Source organism: Polypterus senegalus, chromosome 1, assembly GCF_016835505.1.
Source record: "Polypterus senegalus isolate Bchr_013 chromosome 1, ASM1683550v1, whole genome shotgun sequence".
NCBI lineage: Eukaryota > Metazoa > Chordata > Cladistia > Polypteriformes > Polypteridae > Polypterus > Polypterus senegalus.
Window position 1 is genome coordinate 215,496,272 of NC_053154.1, and position 20,805 is coordinate 215,517,076.

General features: G+C 37.4%; 1 protein-coding gene across 6 annotated transcripts in view; it reads left to right on the forward strand.

Moving 5' to 3' along the window:
• cdh23 (cadherin-related 23) overlaps positions 1–20,805 on the forward strand; it is a 1,363,918-nt gene that overhangs the window by 958,983 nt on the left and 384,130 nt on the right. For all 6 annotated transcript variants that reach the window (XM_039768795.1, XM_039768746.1, XM_039768764.1 and 3 more), the window contains exons 18-27: positions 5,750–5,822; positions 8,428–8,544; positions 12,023–12,135; positions 15,227–15,334; positions 16,470–16,659; positions 17,682–17,827; positions 17,941–18,160; positions 19,070–19,222; positions 20,185–20,298; positions 20,398–20,546. In XM_039768795.1, coding sequence (XP_039624729.1) covers positions 5,750–5,822; positions 8,428–8,544; positions 12,023–12,135; positions 15,227–15,334; positions 16,470–16,659; positions 17,682–17,827; positions 17,941–18,160; positions 19,070–19,222; positions 20,185–20,298; positions 20,398–20,546 — 1,383 coding nt within the window. The remainder of the gene's footprint in view (positions 1–5,749; positions 5,823–8,427; positions 8,545–12,022; positions 12,136–15,226; positions 15,335–16,469; positions 16,660–17,681; positions 17,828–17,940; positions 18,161–19,069; positions 19,223–20,184; positions 20,299–20,397; positions 20,547–20,805) is intronic.

The window sequence follows — 20,805 nt, forward strand, 5'->3', positions numbered from 1 at the left end:
ATATGTACAGTATTCTTCACACATATCCAGGGAAAAAAGCATTGATACATTTAATTGTATTAATTCCTAATTCAATGCAAAATAAGGAAATAAAAACAAAAAAATTACAGTGAGATAAAAAGCAATAATTTCATTAAAAATAAAATTTAAAAATGTTGATAATTTCCCTTACTGGCTTAACCATAACAAGTATAATACATCTAAACAGCTCAAAGCAGACTTTATTATTTTATGTTTTAAACTCGTCTCCATAGAAAATGCAACATCTTCTATTTTTCTATCTCATGCAAGGCTTGTACATTTTGAATTCTAAATTTTGCTTTTGTAAGCATGGACAACATGGCAGCACAGAAGCTAATATTGCTGCCTTAAGACAAATGAGCAAAATTCCTAGTCTAATCATGTTTGTGTGGAGTTTCTATGTTCTCCCTGTTGCTTGTTTTGAGATCCCTTAGAGGTTCTTGCTACTTTTAATGGTGTTTCTAAGCTAGCCCATCATGAATGAGGGTGCTGTGGAGTGGACCACCAGCCCAGCCAGAGTAGCTTCCTGCCTCTATCTGTATTATGTCAAAAATGTCTCCAAAAGTTGTAAGGAGAGAGGAGCGACTGAGTTCTGTTTTATCGATGTGTATGTGCTGCAAAAGATTGGCTCGAGGTTGGTTACTGCCTTAGTTATTGTCAAAGGACTGACCTTAGGTGATGCCCCTGACAACTGTTTCCTTTATTTTTACCCTTCTATATATTAATTTTAAAACCTGCTTAATAAAATTTCAGAGTTTGTTTCAGCAACATTGGGTGCAATGTATGAGGTGTCCCAGGTCAGGATATAAAATTCTCAATCTGTCATGTCATGTCATTTTCTAACCTGCTTCATGCAGACCAGGGAGTTGTTAGAGTTTGTGCCACAAACTGTACTTAATCAAATTCAAAATCCTGGATTTCAGGGTCTTTCTAGGCAGCATTCAGCAAAAGACAGAAAACAACCCTGGAGGGCACAACAGGTAAAGTGGCAGTATTTGAGAGAAGGACCTTTTAGAACATTAGAACAATCGTAACAAGACTAGCCCATTTAGCCCATCAAGCTCATCCATCTTATTCACTTAGATTGTCCAAAATAACATGAAGTTGAGATTTCAAGGTCCTTGAAGTCTTCCTCTCCTCCACAGAACCTGATAATTTGTTCAATGTGGAAAAACACTTTCTAACATTTGTGTGAAATCTGCTCATAACAAGTTTCCAACCATGTCACCCTGTTTTTACCGAAGAATTTGTTTTAAAGTAACATTACTCATTCTCTTCATAATTTTAAACACTTCTTTTTGCTAAAACTGTAAATTTTAGTGCCTTCAAGCTCTCCTCGTACATCCTATCAATCAGTCTCAAAATCAGCCTAGTCGTTCTTCTCTGGACTGTCTCTAGTACTGCAATATTTTTTTTGTAATATGGAGATCAAAACTGTACACAGTGCTTCAGGTGAGGCCTCACTAGTGAGTTATATAACCTATGCATAACCCTCACTTGACTTGTAATGCACACATAATGACATATAATCTAACATCCTAGTAGCCTTCTTGACATTTCATCAACACTTAATAACCATGAAGAATAACATTCAGACTCAAAGGCTATGTCACATTCTGTCTAAACAGTGGAATATATTTAGTAATAGGCAGATTCAGATCTTTGCTGCTGACATTGCCACATGATATCTTTTCTACCAGCAGCCCAAAGAATCTTCCACCAAAAAGTGGTATTTTGTTATATGTTACTTACTCCATGAACTTTGTAGTGGTGGCCAAGAAAAACTTTTAATTTAATGCTTTCATGCAAAATGGAGAGAAAAACTTTTACAATATAATAGAAGCTGATAGTGACCAATACTGTATAATAGCAAGTGAAGGACAAAACATTCATGGATAAAACAAAACAAAAATTGTCAGGTTGTATAATCCACAGTCAGTTATCCAGCTGTATGCTCAAAATGTGCAAAACACGTGCTTTTTTTTGCTAAAATATTTTTTAATTAGTTACTTCTAGAATAATCAGCGCACACATAATAGCCTCATGGGATTAACCTTTTGAATTGAAGATCCGCATCTCACGAACATTTATCGATCAAGAGCCCTGTCTTCACTTCAAAATCGCTTTAGTTTACCTGTTTATGATTGTGCTGACTATTCTAGAAGAAACTATTTAACAGTTTAACAATGTAGAGCATTGGTCACCAATGGCTTCTATTATATCAAACTTTTTTCTCTCCTTTCTGCATGAAAACATGAGATTATTAATTTAGTCAGCTGTCACTACAAAGTACATAGGGTAAGTAACATAAAAAAATAAAATGCTGGAATGAAGTATTCTATTAACCTCCTTAATTAGTACCTGTTGTGCCTGCCCTGGTGATCATGTTGATTTTTTTACTTTCTTAAAGGGTATCACGTTGTTGCTAATTCTTTATATTCACTGCGGTGGGCTGACGCCCTGCCTGGGATTTGTTCCTGCCTTGCGCCCTTGTGTTGGCTGGGATTGGCTCCAGCAGACCCCTGTGACCCTGTGTTAGGATATAGCGGGTTGGATGATGACTGACTGACTGAATGACTTGATATTCACGTGTATTTTTTGATGCATTATGTTACTGATGCTGTAATCACTGTAATTTCCTTTGGGATCAAGAAAGTTTCTCATTATCTATTACACACATTCACATCTTATGCAAAACACACACGCTTTTGATATGTAGAAAAGTACCTGGGGATAACCCACTCATATACAAAGAGAATGTGCAAACTCCACACATTCAACAAGCAGGCCAGGATCAGAACCAGGATGCAGGATCATTAACCACTGTGCCACCACTTTTATCTTGAACAATTTTTAAAATAAGGTTATCTAACAATTTTAACCTTGAAACTGTAAACACATTTTTGTTACGTTTTTGGAACACTAATTTGTGTATTCGTAAATATTTGTTTATTTTAAAATTATTGCAGTAGTCACCTCAAAGCTATTTTGTGCTGTGGTTTTGGAAATTCGCCACACTCATTTCGATGACAGTGTCCATGTTGTGTCTGTTGCTTGCCCCTTGACATGGAGGTCTTGTGACACTGTGGGTCATCTTGTCCTGCCTATAAAAGATGGTGGTGCACAGCTTCTGTATTCTTGTGTTGTATATTCATAAAACAGGCTAAGAAAGTATTATCATGATAGAATCGTCAAGGGGAATATTCTCAGTTCTTCAGCTTTTATAATCATTTTGTAAGACCTGAATTACTGATTAGCATTCTAGTTTTGGTGTTTCAGTTTTCTTTAGTCTTTTCTTGTAACCAAATTCCTAGCGTGTCCCCTGACCACATCTTCTTATAAAAATATTCAAAGATTCCCATTGTCTTCAGTTAGACACTCCTGTCATTTCACTAATTCTCTAAAAGCGCAACTTTTTATAGTTTCTCTAGTTAGATGATGGGTAAAAAATAAACGTGTGTGCCTCTGATGAAGAAATTTAATGAAACAAAAATGATCAGCCCCAAACAGGCTACAGAATGAAAGCAGAAAACTTTATAAATTTGTAACCGGTCTCTTTGTCCTTATTCACATCCATTTACTCTGAACATTACAGTTTCCACCTAAGCATTCTCTCCATGCTTCCTGCTCCACTAATGTTTATAACTTTCCCTGGTGTGTTCTTATGTCCCCTATAGGAATAGGCAAAATAATTTGTACGAAACTGAAATTACATGGAAAGTGTAACCAGTAGGGTGCACCACCGGGACTCAAACCCCAGACTCTATAACGCCCAAAATATTCACGGATTAAAATAATGGATTTTAAAACCAGCAAGAACTTTTTACAATGTACACAACCAATCTCTCTATTATAAAAAAAATCTTAGAAGAAGACGAGATGTGATTGTCTCAGAGACACTTTCACATCCCACGAGATGATTCAAGTGATGTAACTATGCCTGTGGCTGGAAGCCCTGCGAGACAATAGCTTATGCAAAGAGATTTGGAAAAGTCTTGCATGGTTATGTCAGACATATTTCTTGTAGAGAGAAAGAAACGATACTCACTCACTCACTTCCAAACATGGAATCAAAATTCAATGTGATATTGATGAAAAGGTAAAAGCAAAAAGAGATCAAATATATGGACATGGGTAATATGACAGAAGTGCACCACGCAAATCCAGCAGCTCATCGAGCAAAGAGGAGGTAAAAAAAAAACTGTATTTGTTCCCCATTGTATCAGTGTTTAAGAGGGGATGTCAGGGGAGCGATTGCTTCTCCTTGGAGTGCGTTCAGCCCCCCTCTTCACAACGTGAGTGGCAATGAAGTGAAGTGGTCGGCGCATAGTGCAGGCAGGTGGGGGAAGAGGGGGGTAGACAAGAGAAGCTAGCAGGGGGTGAAGCCCCCTAGTAATCATAAAAAGCAATTAAAAACTCCTTCTGCCTCCAGTTGAATTTCACCCACTGTCTCCCGACTCTGACTCCTCGAGATAAGGCAGCATGCTCCTTTTATACTGGACCTAAAAAGGCTTCCTAAAAAGGTGACTGGGCATGAACTGTGGGGAACACTTCTGGGTCATTTGGGGACCAGGGCAGTCTTCCCCTAAAAGCGCCCCCTTGCAGCACCCAGGGACCCTTACAGGATTGCATTTCCAGACTCCACTTCCCAAGAAGCCCTACAGGTGTCCAAACTGTGGCGCCTCCAGTGGACCACTGCCACGTAACGTATGGGGAATGGAACACTCCTGGCCTTTGGCTTCTACTCTTCCATCCCTTGGCACCTTCCATCTTGCCAAAAAGGTCAGGCCATCATTCAGCTGGAATGCCCATGGCGAATAAAATTTGTGTTTTGCCACAAGTTCAATCCATCCCATTGGCACACATGTTTTCATCAAATTTGCATAACCAAAAGCATAACATAATTTATTATGGTACAGAGCAAGGAAAATGGCCACTGCTAAAGAGTAAATACCTGCAAGCACTTCACAGCTGGTAAAATCCATTGGCCTGGAGGTGTGCCCACTGGCATTTAGCTGGGTTAGGGAAACTAAGGACAGATGGTGTTACCCAGGGTATTACCTCTGCTCGTAAATGAGTGGTGCGAGGGGAGCAGGCAGCATGATGATATTGTATGGAACCACACTGAAGGAGCTGTAAAACTTTGGGGTGGTGGTAAAGGGTGCCCAAGGAAGTAGAGAATGGCTTTGACTGCAGAATAACCCAATATTCCTTATTTTCCATTCCATAAAAATGTAAGAACCTATGAAATCACATTTAATCATTTTGTGTTTTGTAATTGTGAAATCACACAGAAGTGAATTTTAGGGACAATAATTTCATGGTTTTCTCATCACTAGTGCCCTTCAAAGGATTGAAATCCCGTTCAGGGCAGGTTATGCCTCCTGGTCTTCTTGAGTTATTGAATCAGAAAATGTATTTCTTTCTTAATGATGTACAATGTTTTCCTAATATATGCTAAAATTCTATTCAGAATCACCGGGTTAGTTCTAGTCTACCACCTGATGCTGGTAGGATTAGCTCCAGTCCCATGAAGCTCCACTGGTTTAATTCAGTTCAAAAATGGATGGATGGATGGATCTTTTTAAAAATGTAATTTCCCTGTGTGCATCCAATGGCTGAAAGACACAGGGTGAATTTAACTGGACATCTTTTGGCCCATTTATGACTTTTATCAGAAATGTATATAAAGCTAATCTATTTTTTCTTCCTCTCTTTTTTTCCACAGGATGAAAACGATAACCCTCCCACATTCAGCCAATCATCATACATCATCTCTGTTCCTGAAAACATAATTGCAGGTAAATCTGTTAATCCAGAATAGCCCAGAGCTTATTTCCGTTATCCTTAATTGTTTCAAGAAAAATGAAATGTAATCTATTGGCAACGTGTCATTGATTTCATCTTCCTGTCACACCAAGGGGACACCCTTCTGTTTATAACTTGGTTTTCTCTGGATAAAATAGGTAGTCAGTCTACGTCAGCTGTACTTTAGAAGTGGTGAAGCAGACTTCTTTATGAACAGAAGGAACGTGTCATCATCAGCTCAGTTCAATTCAGAATAAATGACCACATGGAGATTTCAAACTTCATGTCCCTGTAACTGGAAATGTGAGTGGTCAGTGCAGAGTTAAGGAAGAAGCTTCAGAAATGCAAAACAGCTGATTTTCTCAACTATCCATGTAATTATGAATTGCTTAGTTTTAATTAATGGAAATACTTTAGCAGTAATGTTAGTAAAAATTACTTTCTCCATTGTCATTCACTTCTGCCAGGTGTTTACTAAAATCATAAAATATCAATTAGGACTGGTCTAACTAATCACTGGAAAAACACTGATTAGGGAAAGGAATAGTAAGGGACGATTCACCTGAACATGTCTTATTAATCTACTGCTCAGAAATTCATGGTCTTGGGAAAATTAAAAATTATTATTCTTCAATTTGACTAGAGTTGATTAAATTTTTTGCTTGTACCTCACATTACAATTTTCAGTCATTTAAGTTGGAATTGTTCTTCTGTTTAATCTTGCGCCTTGAACATCATGATCCAAGTGTAGGTATCACAGTTAAGCATTGTGTGATGGTGGCTAATGAACTGCATCATAAACCACAAGAGTGCCTTTATAGTCCTTACTTCTGATTCACAGTGTAACTGTGAGCAAGTCAATTAACCTTTACTTTCTCAAGTTCACAAAAATATGACTAAATGTCCTTATTAGTGGGGTAAAGTGCAGTGGGTATTGCTGCTATTTCGTAGCTCCAGTGATCTGAGTTCATTCTTGGCCTTGATGCCATTTGTGTGAAGATTGTCTGTTTTTGTGCCTAAGTGCTCTTGTTTTCTCCCACATACCAAAAAATGTGCATGTTATGTGAATTGGCAACTCTAACATGATCAGGAATGAATTGGTACAAGACTTAGAATGCGAGATCTGTCTGCATCCTAATCTTTCTTGGTTTCTGCTTTGTACCCAATTCTGCTGAAATAGCCTTCAGTTCCCCACTCACCAATAATGGAAGACATCCATTCAAAAATCTAATGAATGGATGGAATTTTACAATAGCTCTTGACTAATTAAAGCATATTTGATTGGTGTTCAGGGTAGATAGGTGCTAGGTAAAATAAATATGTTACATGATTACTCTGTTTTAAACCAAGATGAACTTATCAGTTCCTCTTAAAACATTAGCAAATTACAATCTCTTCATCACTGAAATGTGATGACCAATGTGAATGCATCCACTTTCAATAGGCTTGATGTGCTTCAATGTATAAAATAAAGGATAGATAGATAGATAGATAGATAGATAGATAGATAGATAGATAGATAGATAAGTAGTGAGACATATGAGATAGATAGATACAAAGATGGACTTTCACAACTGTTTTTGATTTGAATTTACTGAGGAAAGCCAGGAGCCTTTAGTTGTCATACATTTGGATGGACCAGACAGACAAAATATGATCAAAAATGTCCTCATGTTTTCACATCTCATAAAGGCAAAACCAATACACTGCAAAAAATGCATATGGAAAAACTAGACAAAAAAAAACTTTAAATGGGAGTCATTTTGCTTTTATTTAGCAAAAAAATCTGCCAAAGGGGTAAGCAAAATTTACTTGATAAGCATTCTTAAAGTATGCTAAATAACTGTGAATACAAGTTTTTTGATAAGTCAATAATTCTTACAATAAGGAAAAAAGGATTTAACGTCATGATAAAAACACTTTTCACTCGCTTAGATTTCATTTTTTGCAGTGTAGTTTTGTAGAATTTTTAAATAAACTGACAACTTCGAATTTTCACTCTTATCCCTAAATGTCTGTGTTATTATGAATCAAAACATCTCTCACAGACTTCCAAAAGCAGTCTTAACATTATTACCCAAATGCAGGCTCCATGTCTGTTGTGTAACGTGTGCTCATAATGACGATGCTCGAGAAAGGTTAATGTGTCGAATGACATGTTCTTTATTTACTGACACATACTGTACCTCACAGCAGTATGCTGTTCCCAAAATTTATTGCACACCAGTTTTTGCCGATCCCACATCCACATTAAAGCATTAATTGTTTCATGAAATGGAGTTTGCATTTATTAAGTCTTCAGTTTCACTCATCTTTAATGCTGCTGCACTTTTTATTATATTTATTAATGCATTGTGTCTTAACTCTAACGTATTGTAATCTGCTGTGTTAAATGTTTTATCTTCCAATACTATATATGCTGTATATACTGTTTATTTAATAATGAGCATAATTAAAACTTTCTGCCCTTTTTTTCCCTTTCTTTAGAACCACTTTTCCTCATTCTTTTCCTCACACTTTTCCTAAGTGGCTCCACTTAGAATGCCTCTGTGAATGTGTCACTAAACACATGTTTTTCTTTTCTTCTTTGTCTGGTAGGTGCCACAGTTTTATTTGTGAATGCCACAGATCTGGATGCATCACAAGAATATGGACAAGCCTCTCTGATTTATTCCTTGGAGGGCTCTACCCAGTTCAGAATCAACACTCGATCAGGTGAACGACTTTAGTCAATGCTATATTAATAATATGTGAATATCCAGGAAAATCGTTTATTAGCCAATTTTAAATGTTTTTAATGTTACCATAAGATTAAGAATGCATAGAAAGTAATTTAGTATGACATATTGACAAGACAATTCTCTAATAAATTGTAATCGTAATTAGGTTACTCAGAAAAGAAAATATTCCATTTGTAGTTTAGTTAAAAACATGCCTTTGAAATATGCATAAAAATATATGATTATGCTTGTAAAAATTCTAAAAAATGAATAGGTAGCTATATTATAATAATTTGGTGCCCTGTCCAGGGAGTGCTCCAGTGTTTTTTGGGATAGGCTCCAGCTTCCCCTCAGCCCTGCTAAGAATAAAGCAGGTTTGGAAGTTGGATGGATGGATTTGTTACTAATGTAGGAAAAAGTGCATGGTATTTTCTGTTAAGTTGTTCTTGGCAGTAGATTGTGGCTTACATTAGGTTAGGGTTAAATTAAATTAAATTAAAACAAGCTTGCAGGAAACCTTATTAATGTAACTAAATAGGTCTTTTTGCATATTACTAGTGCAGCTAGCAGACTGATGAAAATGCACTAGCAAGAGAAAGGTGCAGTGGGTACCTAAGGACTCTCTAGCTCAGCAGTTTACAGGTTAAAATGTGTGCTAAAATCACACTGATGAAAGAGTTAGCATCCTGGAGAATCTCAAGGGTAAACTCAATCCAAAAGTGTATACAGAACATATTATTTTGACTGGTAACTTGAGGTTAGACTAGTAGTCAGACTAGCTGTCAGATCAATTCACTTTATTTTTAGGATATCATTCATTTCAGATGAAGCAAATATCAAAAAGGTAGCTGGAGAATGCTCTTTTTTGTAAAATATTGATATGAATGTTGAAAGGGAGATCCTGTTGGGGAACGGATACACTTGCATTGTCTCCACAGTTTAAAGGAATCGATAGAATGTTAGGAAAAAAGGTTATTTTGATTATCTAAATATTTTCTTGTCATTCACTTTCCAATTGCACTATATGAATTTAAGTGCACATTTAAATTGAAAAAGTTCCTGAAAGAAATGGGTGCTTCGGCACAACTGGTTGAGTTACTAATATCACTGTACACAAATCAAAAAGAAATCACCAGAGCAACATATAAATGCACCGATTGGTTTCAAATTGGGAAACACACACAACTGGGTTGTATTCTAGCCCCAATTCTATATCATATGCAAGCGGAAGAAGTTTTGAAGAGTCAGAAATCAGGGAGAACATTGGTAACAGAACCATTAACACCCAAAGACATGCAGAAAGCACAACTCTGCATGTAGAAAATTAGGATATAATACAACTGATCCTCAGAGATTAAAGTGAAAAGGTGGTAATGAAAGTCAACTTGAAAGCAACAATTATGACAACAGCTGGAACTAGAGAAGTTGTGACAAAAATTGACAATGTCAACCGCATTTAAGGTTTCATTTTTCTGGGATCCAAGATCAACCACAGTGGAGTATCTATCCCCAAAATTGAAAGAAGAATGATACCAGGTTGAAGTACAGTGGTCAGCATAAGGGGCAAAAACAAAGAGTTCATCCTATCAACCATGAATGGTCTGTGGAATCACGACCCCCAAAACAGCTAGATTTAAAAGATTAGTATTGATGAAGAAAGTGAAGAGAAGAAAAATGAATGCCTTCAAATTATGGTGCTGGAGAGAACTGTTTTGCATTCCACGAATGATGAGATTTATGAACGGAGAGATTCTGGACTGCATTAATTTGAATATATCAGTGGAAGCTAATACCAGCAGACTTTAGTCATGTAATTCGATCCAATTAATTGGAAAAAGGCAAAAAGGCTAGGTAAGGTATAGGGAACAAGGATAAAAGACTGGATTGACATGATCCAGACAGACATTGAAATCAGTATGAAATATCAGTATGAAGCCAGTAATGTAAAGTCTCTAAAAGCCAGCCATTATTGAATGGGTAAGAAAGTCACCCTAAGTATTTGGGAGGCATTTGTGTAAATAAGCTCATTGTTAGTAATAAAGGGACAAATTAATATCACAGGATATCTGTATGTAATTGTTTTTATTGGGAGTCTGGAATATTACTTCCAGGATGATGATGATCAGCAGTACAGTACAGTTTTTGGGTTTTTTTATGTTGTTTTTGTTTATGTGCACATACTGAAATCTGTTGTTAATGTAGGATTCAAGTCAACTGAGCAGCAGTTAGAACTAGTGCTTCTAAATTATGCACTCAAATTCTGACATATATTATTAAAGGTAGCAGTGAGCTCCAGTTCAGGCTGCTCCAGAGAGCAATATAATAATAGCAATTATTCACTAGCAGCTATGACATGTACTGTAGATAAATCTCTTGGTACTCAAGAGTACGTCATCAGTGATGTTACCTGTGGTCATCTGGTGTTTTGGGCATTTCAAAATCAAACTCCATCACCCAGGTGACCTAGTCATGGTTGATCAGGCCATGGCTTGTACTCAGGTTGTGCATGCTTCCCCCCATGGGCCCCCTCCCCTGATACAGAGCTATCTCAAGGCCCTTTCTGCCGCATCTGTAATTTTCTTGATGGCTCACCTCTTGTTTCTGATGATGATACATGTACTGAAGACTATGGAGTGATTTCTCAGCAAAGGCCCTGTAATCAACCTCAATGGATATACACCTTGCCTTCCAGCTTTGTCTACAGCAGTCCAGCACCAGATCTTTGTACTTGACCCTCTTCCTCTTGTGGGCCTCCTATAGTTGGTCTTCCCATGGGGACTATCAGCTCCAAAATAGTGATGTTCTTAGATGTTTTGATTAAGAAAAATTCTGACCTCATGGAGGTTGAGGTGATGAGCCATGGAAATACCAGCCTCTTCTCCAAATCCACAGTGACCTATCAATCTTGAGCAGTAGTAAGGGTAGAATTAATCTGAGAGAGAAATGAAGTTCGGAAGTGTGTTTGGAATATGTTGGCAAAAGGGCAAGTTAAAGCAATAACTTGTTTTTTTCATTTGTTTATTTATGTAACTTACAGACTTAGTTTCCTCTAGCCTCTCTTTAAATAAACATTATGTTTTCTTAATGGGACATCAGAGTATCGGTTGTTGCAGACAATTTAGACATTTGCAGTCTGTGCATGTCTAGCTGTAGTAGATTAGTACTGTCTTTTAAAAATTTAGGGTGGAGAGGATCTGCTAATTATACAAGGACAGAAAATGAAAGTGGCAGACAAACATTAATAATTTAGGTTTTTTTTCCAAAATATAGCCATTCAAAATACTTCAGTCTCCTCTAATGGAAAAAAATATTCTAAACATTTTTTATTGTAAAATGCTTTTGCCTGAAGATCAATTTCTCTTTCACATATGCTGATCTCAACATATTAGTGAAGCTAATTGTATGGAGTCACACAGGAGACTAATAACTATAAATAGAAAAGAGGCCTCACTTTCTGTCTGTTTTACATGCAGGTGAGATCACAACTACTTCACTTCTCGATAGAGAGCAGAAATCTGAATACATCCTCATTATTCGGGCTGTGGATGGAGGTGCTGGGCCAGCTCAGAAAACTGGCATAGCTACGGTAATAGAATGGTTTTGTTTATTTCCCATGGTTCACTCAGCACACCTTTATTAACCATATTCCATCCAGTCAGGCCCAAAACTTGAATGAGATGTTCATTAAAAACTTGCCTGGAGAAGCCAAGAAGCAACTGAATTCTCTGGGTCAAATGTAGTGTTAAAAGGAAAAGATATTAATTCAGTCAAGTGGAGGATACACTGCACCAAACACATTTTAGAAGATCTCATTTATACAAGTACTGGAAAACCATCACGTTGTGGTAACTACCCCATCAAATCCAAGTTGGAGTATTATTCAAGTGAAAAAAGACTTTTCTTTGCATTTAATTTGGATATTTTGACACCGGTCAACAGTGTTGGTGACTGTTTTGTAACATATTACACGAAGGACATGTACTAAATCTTCATCAATATAGCAGTGGACACTAGACATACCTTAACTACTGTATATATTACTGTTATACATAATGAGATTTTTTTTCTTATTGAAAAAAATGCAACATTTTTCTCTAATATTCTGGAAGGTAAGTATAAAGCTAAGGAGGCCACTTAGATTATTAGGTTAAGTCTAAAGCTGCTTTCTGTGTCAATGTTACCGCATAACTACAGCTCTGTAACTAACCAGGCCTGCTTTTTCCCTTGGGCCTCAAATAGACCTCTACTAAAATACAGCGAGCCATCTATTTGTTAAGATACACATTGAGTGCTCAAAGGTTATTGTGAGAGATTAAATTGAAAAACCAGGAGATGGTAATGAAGTCAGAGAGGTAAAAGCATCAAAAGCGTGAGATCAAAAAATAATCAGGCAACCAGGAATCAAAGGGGAAACCATTAATCAGAAGTCATGGGCAAATATATGAGTCAAAGAGCCAAAACAAAACTACCGCTAGTGCCTATTTGGAAAATAAGCTAACTGTGCTATGTGAAACAAAACATTTTTTATCCACCAAGGGATGACGCAGACTGACAATGGTACTAATATAATAACATACTGTGTGATGTACCACAAGATGGAGAAAACAATATTGTGTAAACCAGCGGTTCTCAAACTCTGGGGCGCGCTCCCGCTGAAGCTGTACAAGGGGGGCGTTGAATAAATGAACAAGAATTAATTTTTTACAAGTTTATTTCAAATTTGCAAGCATATAATCACAACGAATGCATTATAACTAAAATTAAAATAAAACATTTCTAAAGAATAGTTCTAATGACTAATATGTGCCTGCTTTAAAGTAAACATCCTGTCCAGGTTTGGTTTGATATTCAAGACAGACACTCTGAGCTCCTTTTCTATTTGAAGTTTGTTTTTATGACGAGAGGCGCCGCTGAGGTTGCTTTTATAGTTGCATATTTTCAATCCAGAAAGTTCAAGATGTATCGGTATCTGTCGCAAACATTCAGGTAAAGGTAGATCAGGTGATAATGCGGCGTGACTGCACCACATTGGCAGCGTAGCCAATATTGCCAAAGTGAGTTAAATAATTTACTGCATATTGGGTTATGTTCATGATACAACTAACAGTGGTATAATATTTGTCGGACGAAAATAAGTTTGTCTCGTGCAGATTGACTTCATCGGTGTCCTTGTTTACGAGATTTTTAAAAATTAAAACATATTTAATCGTTTCTTTACATAAAAAAGTAATTAAATAAGAATAAATAATTTATTCTTTTTTTTTTGGGATTATTACCAAAAACCACACAAGGCATTCTAACAGTTATTAAAGCACTTTAAAAAAAATAAATTGCAAATATTTCATCGAAGTTAGCCGAACATATGCAAATCTTATGGAAGTAAAAATGATAGGATACCGCGACACCGCACGAGTATCATACCATTGTTAGTTGTATCATGGGTTATTCTCATCTATCTTATATTATGCAGGGGCGCAGAATTATTCCAGGTAGAAAAGGGGGGTGCGAAATACGAAAGTTTGAGAACTGCTGGTGTAAACAAATAAAACTGAAACAATAGCGAAATAAAATGAAATGTCAACAAAAAAAACTTAAATATTGAAAAAATATTTACTTAAAATAAATAAAAATACACATATGTATTTGTTTCTACACACAATACATTTACTTTATACAGTACAGGCCAAAAGTTTGGACACACCTCCTCATTCAATGTGTTTTCTTTATTTTCATGACCATTTACATTGGTAGATTCTCACTGAAGGCATCAAAACTATGAATGAACACATGTGGAGTTATATACTTAATAAAAAAAGGTGAAATAACTGAAAACATGTTTTATATTCTAGTTTCTTCAAAATAGCCACCCTTTGCTCTGATTACTTCTTTGCACACTCTTGGAATTCTCTCGATGAGCTTCAACAGGTAGTCACCTGAAATGGTTTTCACTTCACAGGTGTGCCTTATCAGGGTTATTTAGTGGAATTTCTTGCTTTATCAATGGGGTTGGGACCAGCAGTTGTGTTGTGCAGAAGTCAGGTTAGTTGGACGATCATTTATTTTTCAACAGGACAATGACCCCAAACACACTTCCAGGCTGTGTAAGGGCTATTTGACCAAGAAGGAGAGTGATGGAGTGCTGTAAATGGTCATGAAAATAAAGAAAACACATTGAATGAGGAGGTGTGTCCAAACTTTTGGCCTGTACTGTATATAAACATCTACGTGTGTGTGTCTGTCCGACCCACAAGTGAGAGTTGGAGTCGGGCTCCACCTCCAAGGATACGCAAGCAAGGTCAGCACGTCGGTAGAACGAAACCTCTGAAGAGAGAGTCACTTGCTTATTCATTATTTGTGTGGCGAGCACATCAGCAAAATGGTTTCCTTTTTACTTTTCCTCCTGATGCTAACACACAAGCGAGGGGAGCACATCAGCAAAACGAAACCTCAGAAGAAAGAGCACGTCGGCAAAATGAAACCTCCTAGGAGAGAGATACCCAGAGTAGTTCCTTTCAATTACCTGACATATCTAAATTTGTATTTTTTTCTAATGATTTCAATAGTTTCTTGGACCCCATGCTGGCTTACACAGCTAGTAATATATAAATAAATTGTTCACTGATGTGAACTTTGTTTTTAAACTTTGAACATTATCACCATTTTTTGTTTCTAAACAGGTCAATATTACCCTGCTGGACATCAATGACAACAATCCAGCATGGGTGGGAGAGCCATATCAGGTGAATGTGGTGGAGATGTCCCCTGGTGGCACAGATGTCGTCACAGTGAGTATAGACTTCAGGAGTGAGACTGAAGAGATGACTGAGCTCAGCTTAAGAGTAAAGAAATGTGCTTTCACCTCAAAAGTGTGTTGCCTGTGCCTCCCACAAATCTGCTTTCGCTTTGATTCAGTATTGAAATGACCTGAATGATGCCCAGTTATAAATCCTTTTACAGAAGTCAGAAGCACTACCAGTGTAATATTTTGATTCTCTAAGGCTCTTTTTTTTTTTTTTGCTATATAGTGACTTGCTGCTATTAATATCTGATGGTCATATCTATAAAATAAGTCCTTATTTCATGCCATATTAGGGTCACTTGTTTTCAGCTTTGTTTTTTAACCACAATATGTGGCTGGCCACAATGAACTCTTTTATAAATTAGTGTTTTGGACCTACAATAAATACTAAACTGAAATAAAGTCTCCAAATATGATCATCGTCTACAACTGCTGCAGAGAAGAATTTGGCACCACATAAAGCAAAAGTCCTCAGGCAGTCTTTGCATAGCAGTAGTGTGAAGTAGGCCTATGCCATCCACACTTTTTGGTGCAATGATGAAATATCTCATTAAAACGTGATGACTAGAATGGAATGCTCTCTTATGTGACATATTCTGTGTTATTTACTGAATAATTATATTGGAGCTAAGTCATTTTAATGCTGAGCTCTCCCAAAGGAGCTGTCCTTATTACCTGATATTGTTATTAGAATGAGTGCATCTGTGCAGTCTGCTTTTATTTTCCTTTTTCCTATTTACCATATGCTGCCATTTTTACTCGACTCATCTTTACTTTATTACAATAACAACATCATTTGCATAGGATGTGATTTGGTAAACCTCATACAAATAAGCATGAATTCAAACATAAAGCATAAGGCCAGCATTAATCTTGATTCCTCAATAGCTTTGAAAAGCACGTAGGCACACAAAAGACTCTGAGGTTTTAGATTCCAAGTTCATGCATCTCACAGCTTGTAGTAAATATGGTTATGAGACCTAATATTGGTATAAGTAAGTCACTTAACAATGAAGGAGTAGGCATTTCAATCAATCAAATAATCAGTCCAGTGGAGCCAGAGGATGAATGATGAGTGGATAGACAAAGATTGACTGAATTGTCCACTGTGAATCTTTCAGGTTCTAGCAGTGGATCCTGATAGGGGAGATAATGGAACTGTCACCTACAGTATTAGCCCCCCCAACAAGTTCTACACAATTAACAATCAGACTGGGAAGATCCGAACGACAGGAGTGGTGCTCGATCGTGAGACCACTAGACCAGGAGAGCTGGACCTCATGAAGACGATTGTGGTTTCTGCAAGTGACCGTGAGTCTGCACCCTTTATTTATTTTATTTATTTATATTTTGCATTCAGGGCATTTTATCAGTTAGTCTGAGTACAAAAACCTTTGTTAGACAATGTGTGCATTTGTGTTTTTCTGTTTTTGAAACAATCCACTTTGAAACATATTTGTTTTTGAAGTTTCCTAGTAATAACATGGCTTGCTGCAAACAGAATTTTTACTCATTGATTTTGATCAGGGGCGGCATGGTGGCGCAGTGGGTAGCACTGCTGCCTCACAGTTAGGAGACCCGGGTTCGCTTCCCAGGTCCTCCCTGCATGGAGTTTGCATGTTCTCCCCTTGTCTGCGTGGGTTTCCTCCGAATGCTCTGGTATCCTCCCACAGTCCACTAAATTGTCCCTAGTGTGTGCTTGGTGTGTGGGTGTGTGTGTTTGTTTCCTGCTTTGCACCCTGTGTTGGCTGGGATTGGCTCCAGCTGACCCCCGTGACTCTGTAGTTAGGATATAGCGGGTTGGAGGATGGATGGATTTTGATCAGTAAGCTTTACTTTTACTGCACATATTGTCATCAGTATTACTAAGCTATGTGTATTTCTTATCTAAACCTTTCATCTGATTTTTTATGTATAGTTTTGTTTCCATTCTCTGTTATTGGTCTTGTACAGAGAGAGACACATGTAAGTGAGAATCTCATTGTAGCACCAGTAGTTGCAGTAGTAGGATTGTAACATGTGAAAATCTTACAATGCTGTTGAATTTGTAAGCAGTACATACAATTTCAGTGAGTACTTGACTCATTTCTTCAAAATATCCTCTAACTTAATTAACTTAACTTAATTAAAATGAAAATTGTTAATCTACAGGGTACTTCTGTATTTAATTGATGTATATGTGATGTGTATTCTTGGTTGTTAACTGTGTGAATGTACATGTCATTCTACCTGAATATATCTAGCATACACTCAAATAAAAATTATGTTTACATTATTTTATTTTTTCCTTTATTTTTTATTTATCAATTACTATGTCTCTACTGTCTCTAAAGGTGGATCTCCGCCATTGCGTGCAACTGTTAGTACTACAATATTGGTGAATCTACTGGACTTGAATGACAATGATCCTACCTTTATGAACCTTCCATTCACTGCAGACATTCTTGAAGGAGTTCCAAGTGGCTCTTCCATTTTTCAGGTATCAGTACCTGTCTAGTCATTATTTATTTATTTATCTATTTATTTATTTGCACAATGTCAAAGTGTATTACACTTTAGTGCTAGCCCTGACCTATATATCTTTGTGAGCAGGTATCAGTCATGGACCCAGATGAGGCCGATAATGGTCTTGTCAAGCTACAAATGCAGGTGGGCATGCCTCGGATGGACTTTATAATTAATGGCTCCACAGGGTTGGTAACCTCTACAATTACTCTTGATCGGGAGAAAACACAAGAATATTACTTACGTGTAGTGGCCATGGACTCAGGACAGTTTCCTCGTATTTCAACAAGCACGTTGACCATCAGAGGTACAAAAATATTGAAAATATCAAATTCAATTTTTAGTGTTCCTATCTTTTTGTCATTAAGTTTACTATAATCTAGCATAGTATATTCTGCTGTTTAGTGATTTCTTTACTAGGATGTGTCTAATCTACTTGCTGGAACTCTTTTATACTAAATGGTGTAGTTTCTCCTGTATATTCACATTGTGTTCTTAACTGTGGAAAGTGTAAACCACTCAATTTATTACAGTACTGCAAACAAATACTTTAAAAAAACTTTCACTTACTGTATGTTTTCCATGAACAAATAATGAAAGACAGATCCAGTATACAGGACATGTATTTATAAAAAATATCTGTCGCCACCTACTGGTGAAACATGATTATTTAATTTCTTTTTCACTGATTTACACTTACTCTTTGAAGAATACCAGTTTCTAGTAATAAGACCTGTATCTTAAAATCCAAACAATTTAATTCCTTGCTGAAAAGCCTAAACATTAAACGACAAAAGTCATATCTTTAGTGAAGACTTAAACTTTCACAGTGCAATTTAAATTAACTAAATTAATTTTGAATAGTTGTTGGCAAACCATCACCCCAGATAGCCAAATGTAGCAATTGTTGATACCAATATCCTAATCAATATCTTAAGCAATCCATTTCTTTTTCACCCATTTCTTCCTTGTTAAGCATCAAACATACTGACTTTCTGTCTTACTTAGATATATTTCTTCATATTTTTATTGTTTGATGACACTTATTGATCACAACAGTGTTTTTGCTCTCCAGTTTAAAGTTGCCTAATCATTAAACGCTCATTCAGTTTTATTTTTCATTTCTGATGCCATACATTGTAGCCTTCAGTATGGGCAACATGAACTGTTCCATTTAATATTATAGAATGTTCTGAAATAAAACCTCTGATTTCAGTGCTGGACATAAATGATGAGACTCCCACCTTCTTTCCCATCATCTACAATGTGAGCCTTTTGGAGAATATACCCCGTGACTACACTGTCGTGCGTCTCAACTGCAGTGATGCTGATGCTGGCCTCAATGCTGAGCTTAGCTACTTCATAACAGGTGAGAAGAGGTAGCAGGTTTGGTGACATTTTTTATTAGTAATATTCTTACCTCTGTGTATATAAATGTACACATACACACACTCATGTATATATATTTATAAATATGTTGTGAGGGACAGCCAGCATTCTTGCCCACATGGGACACACTCAGCTGAAAAGTACTGAGATAGATGGCATAGACATGACATTATCTCCCCCGAACTGCTAGATGACAGACCCCCTTGGTTGTAGCAGCCCCACAAATTCCCACAGGGTACTGTGGGAACTGGAGTTCTGCAACTCAGCCCTTTTGGGTTCCATGGGTGCCACCAGGGGGTGCTGCGGGGTCTGGAAGAGCCCTATTTCGTGGGGCTCCAGCCTTACCCGGGAAGTGTTTGCAGGCCAAGCTTTGGGACACCGATACTTCCAAGAAAGAGATAAAAGGAGCTGCCTCTCACTGCTCAGGGAGCAATAGTTGGGAGGAAGGAAGACAAAGCTTGCCAGAAGGAGTGAAGGAGGTAGAGAGGTGCAGAAGAGAGACAGAAAAAGACGGAAAAAAGTTGCTGTCCACTGGCTGTTGCTTACAGAGGAAGTGTATCACACAATAAAAACCCTTTATCCATTTTATACTTGTCTCTAAGCCAATCTATGTCATGATTGGGGAGCTGGAGCCTATTTCTAAAAGGGGGTGCAAATATTTTAAATATAATTGGGATTGAAAGGCAGAATACTTATCAGTAGTTATCTAAGAGTGTATAAATGGCAAACCGCTGACTTTTCCCATAGGGGTGTGTTTAAGCAGCTGTTTAAGAAGAAGTGAGGCTGTGGAAAAGGAAGTTCGGCTCTTCAGATCTAATTAAAAGCTGAATTAAAAATAGACATAAACCATGTCATTATGGTGTATGTGTGTTTGTACATTTTATGAAAGCTCACATTTGAGATGTAACAATTATTACTAACATTAATTCCCTTACTTAATAGGAGGAAATCAAGATGGCAAATTCAGCGTTGGTTTTCGGGATGGAGTTGTACGGACTGTGGTAAATTTGGATAGAGAGGCACAGGCTTCCTATTCCCTCATTGTGGAAGCCATAGGTGAGTAGCAGTGCATGCTTTCCTTTTGTGGCAACAATTACTAAGCTCGATGATCATTTCCTACCAAAATCTTCACTGCTCTTCTGTTTACCTTGGCAGACAATGGCCCTGCAGGGAGCCGCCGCACAGGTACTGCCACTGTTAACATCATAGTGAAGGATGTCAATGACAACCGGCCCATTTTCTTGCAGAATGTCTATGAGGCAAGTGTAATGGAGAACATTCCGGAGTCAACCAGCATTGTTCAGGTGAGTTGGCAACTTCCCAGTTAGCAAAACTGCACCTTTAGCAGCTAACATGTAATTAAGTACTTGGGGGTTCCCACTTGCTCGCTTTGCTCGCCAACCAGTCCCGCGCTACGCACCAGCCACTTTGCATCTCTGCCGCTTATGTTGTGAAGAGGGGGGCTGAATGCACCCCATTGAGACACGGTCGCTCCTCCAAAACCCCCTCTTAAACGGTGATACAATCGGGGAAAAAAGACATTTTCTTTACCTCCTCTTTGCT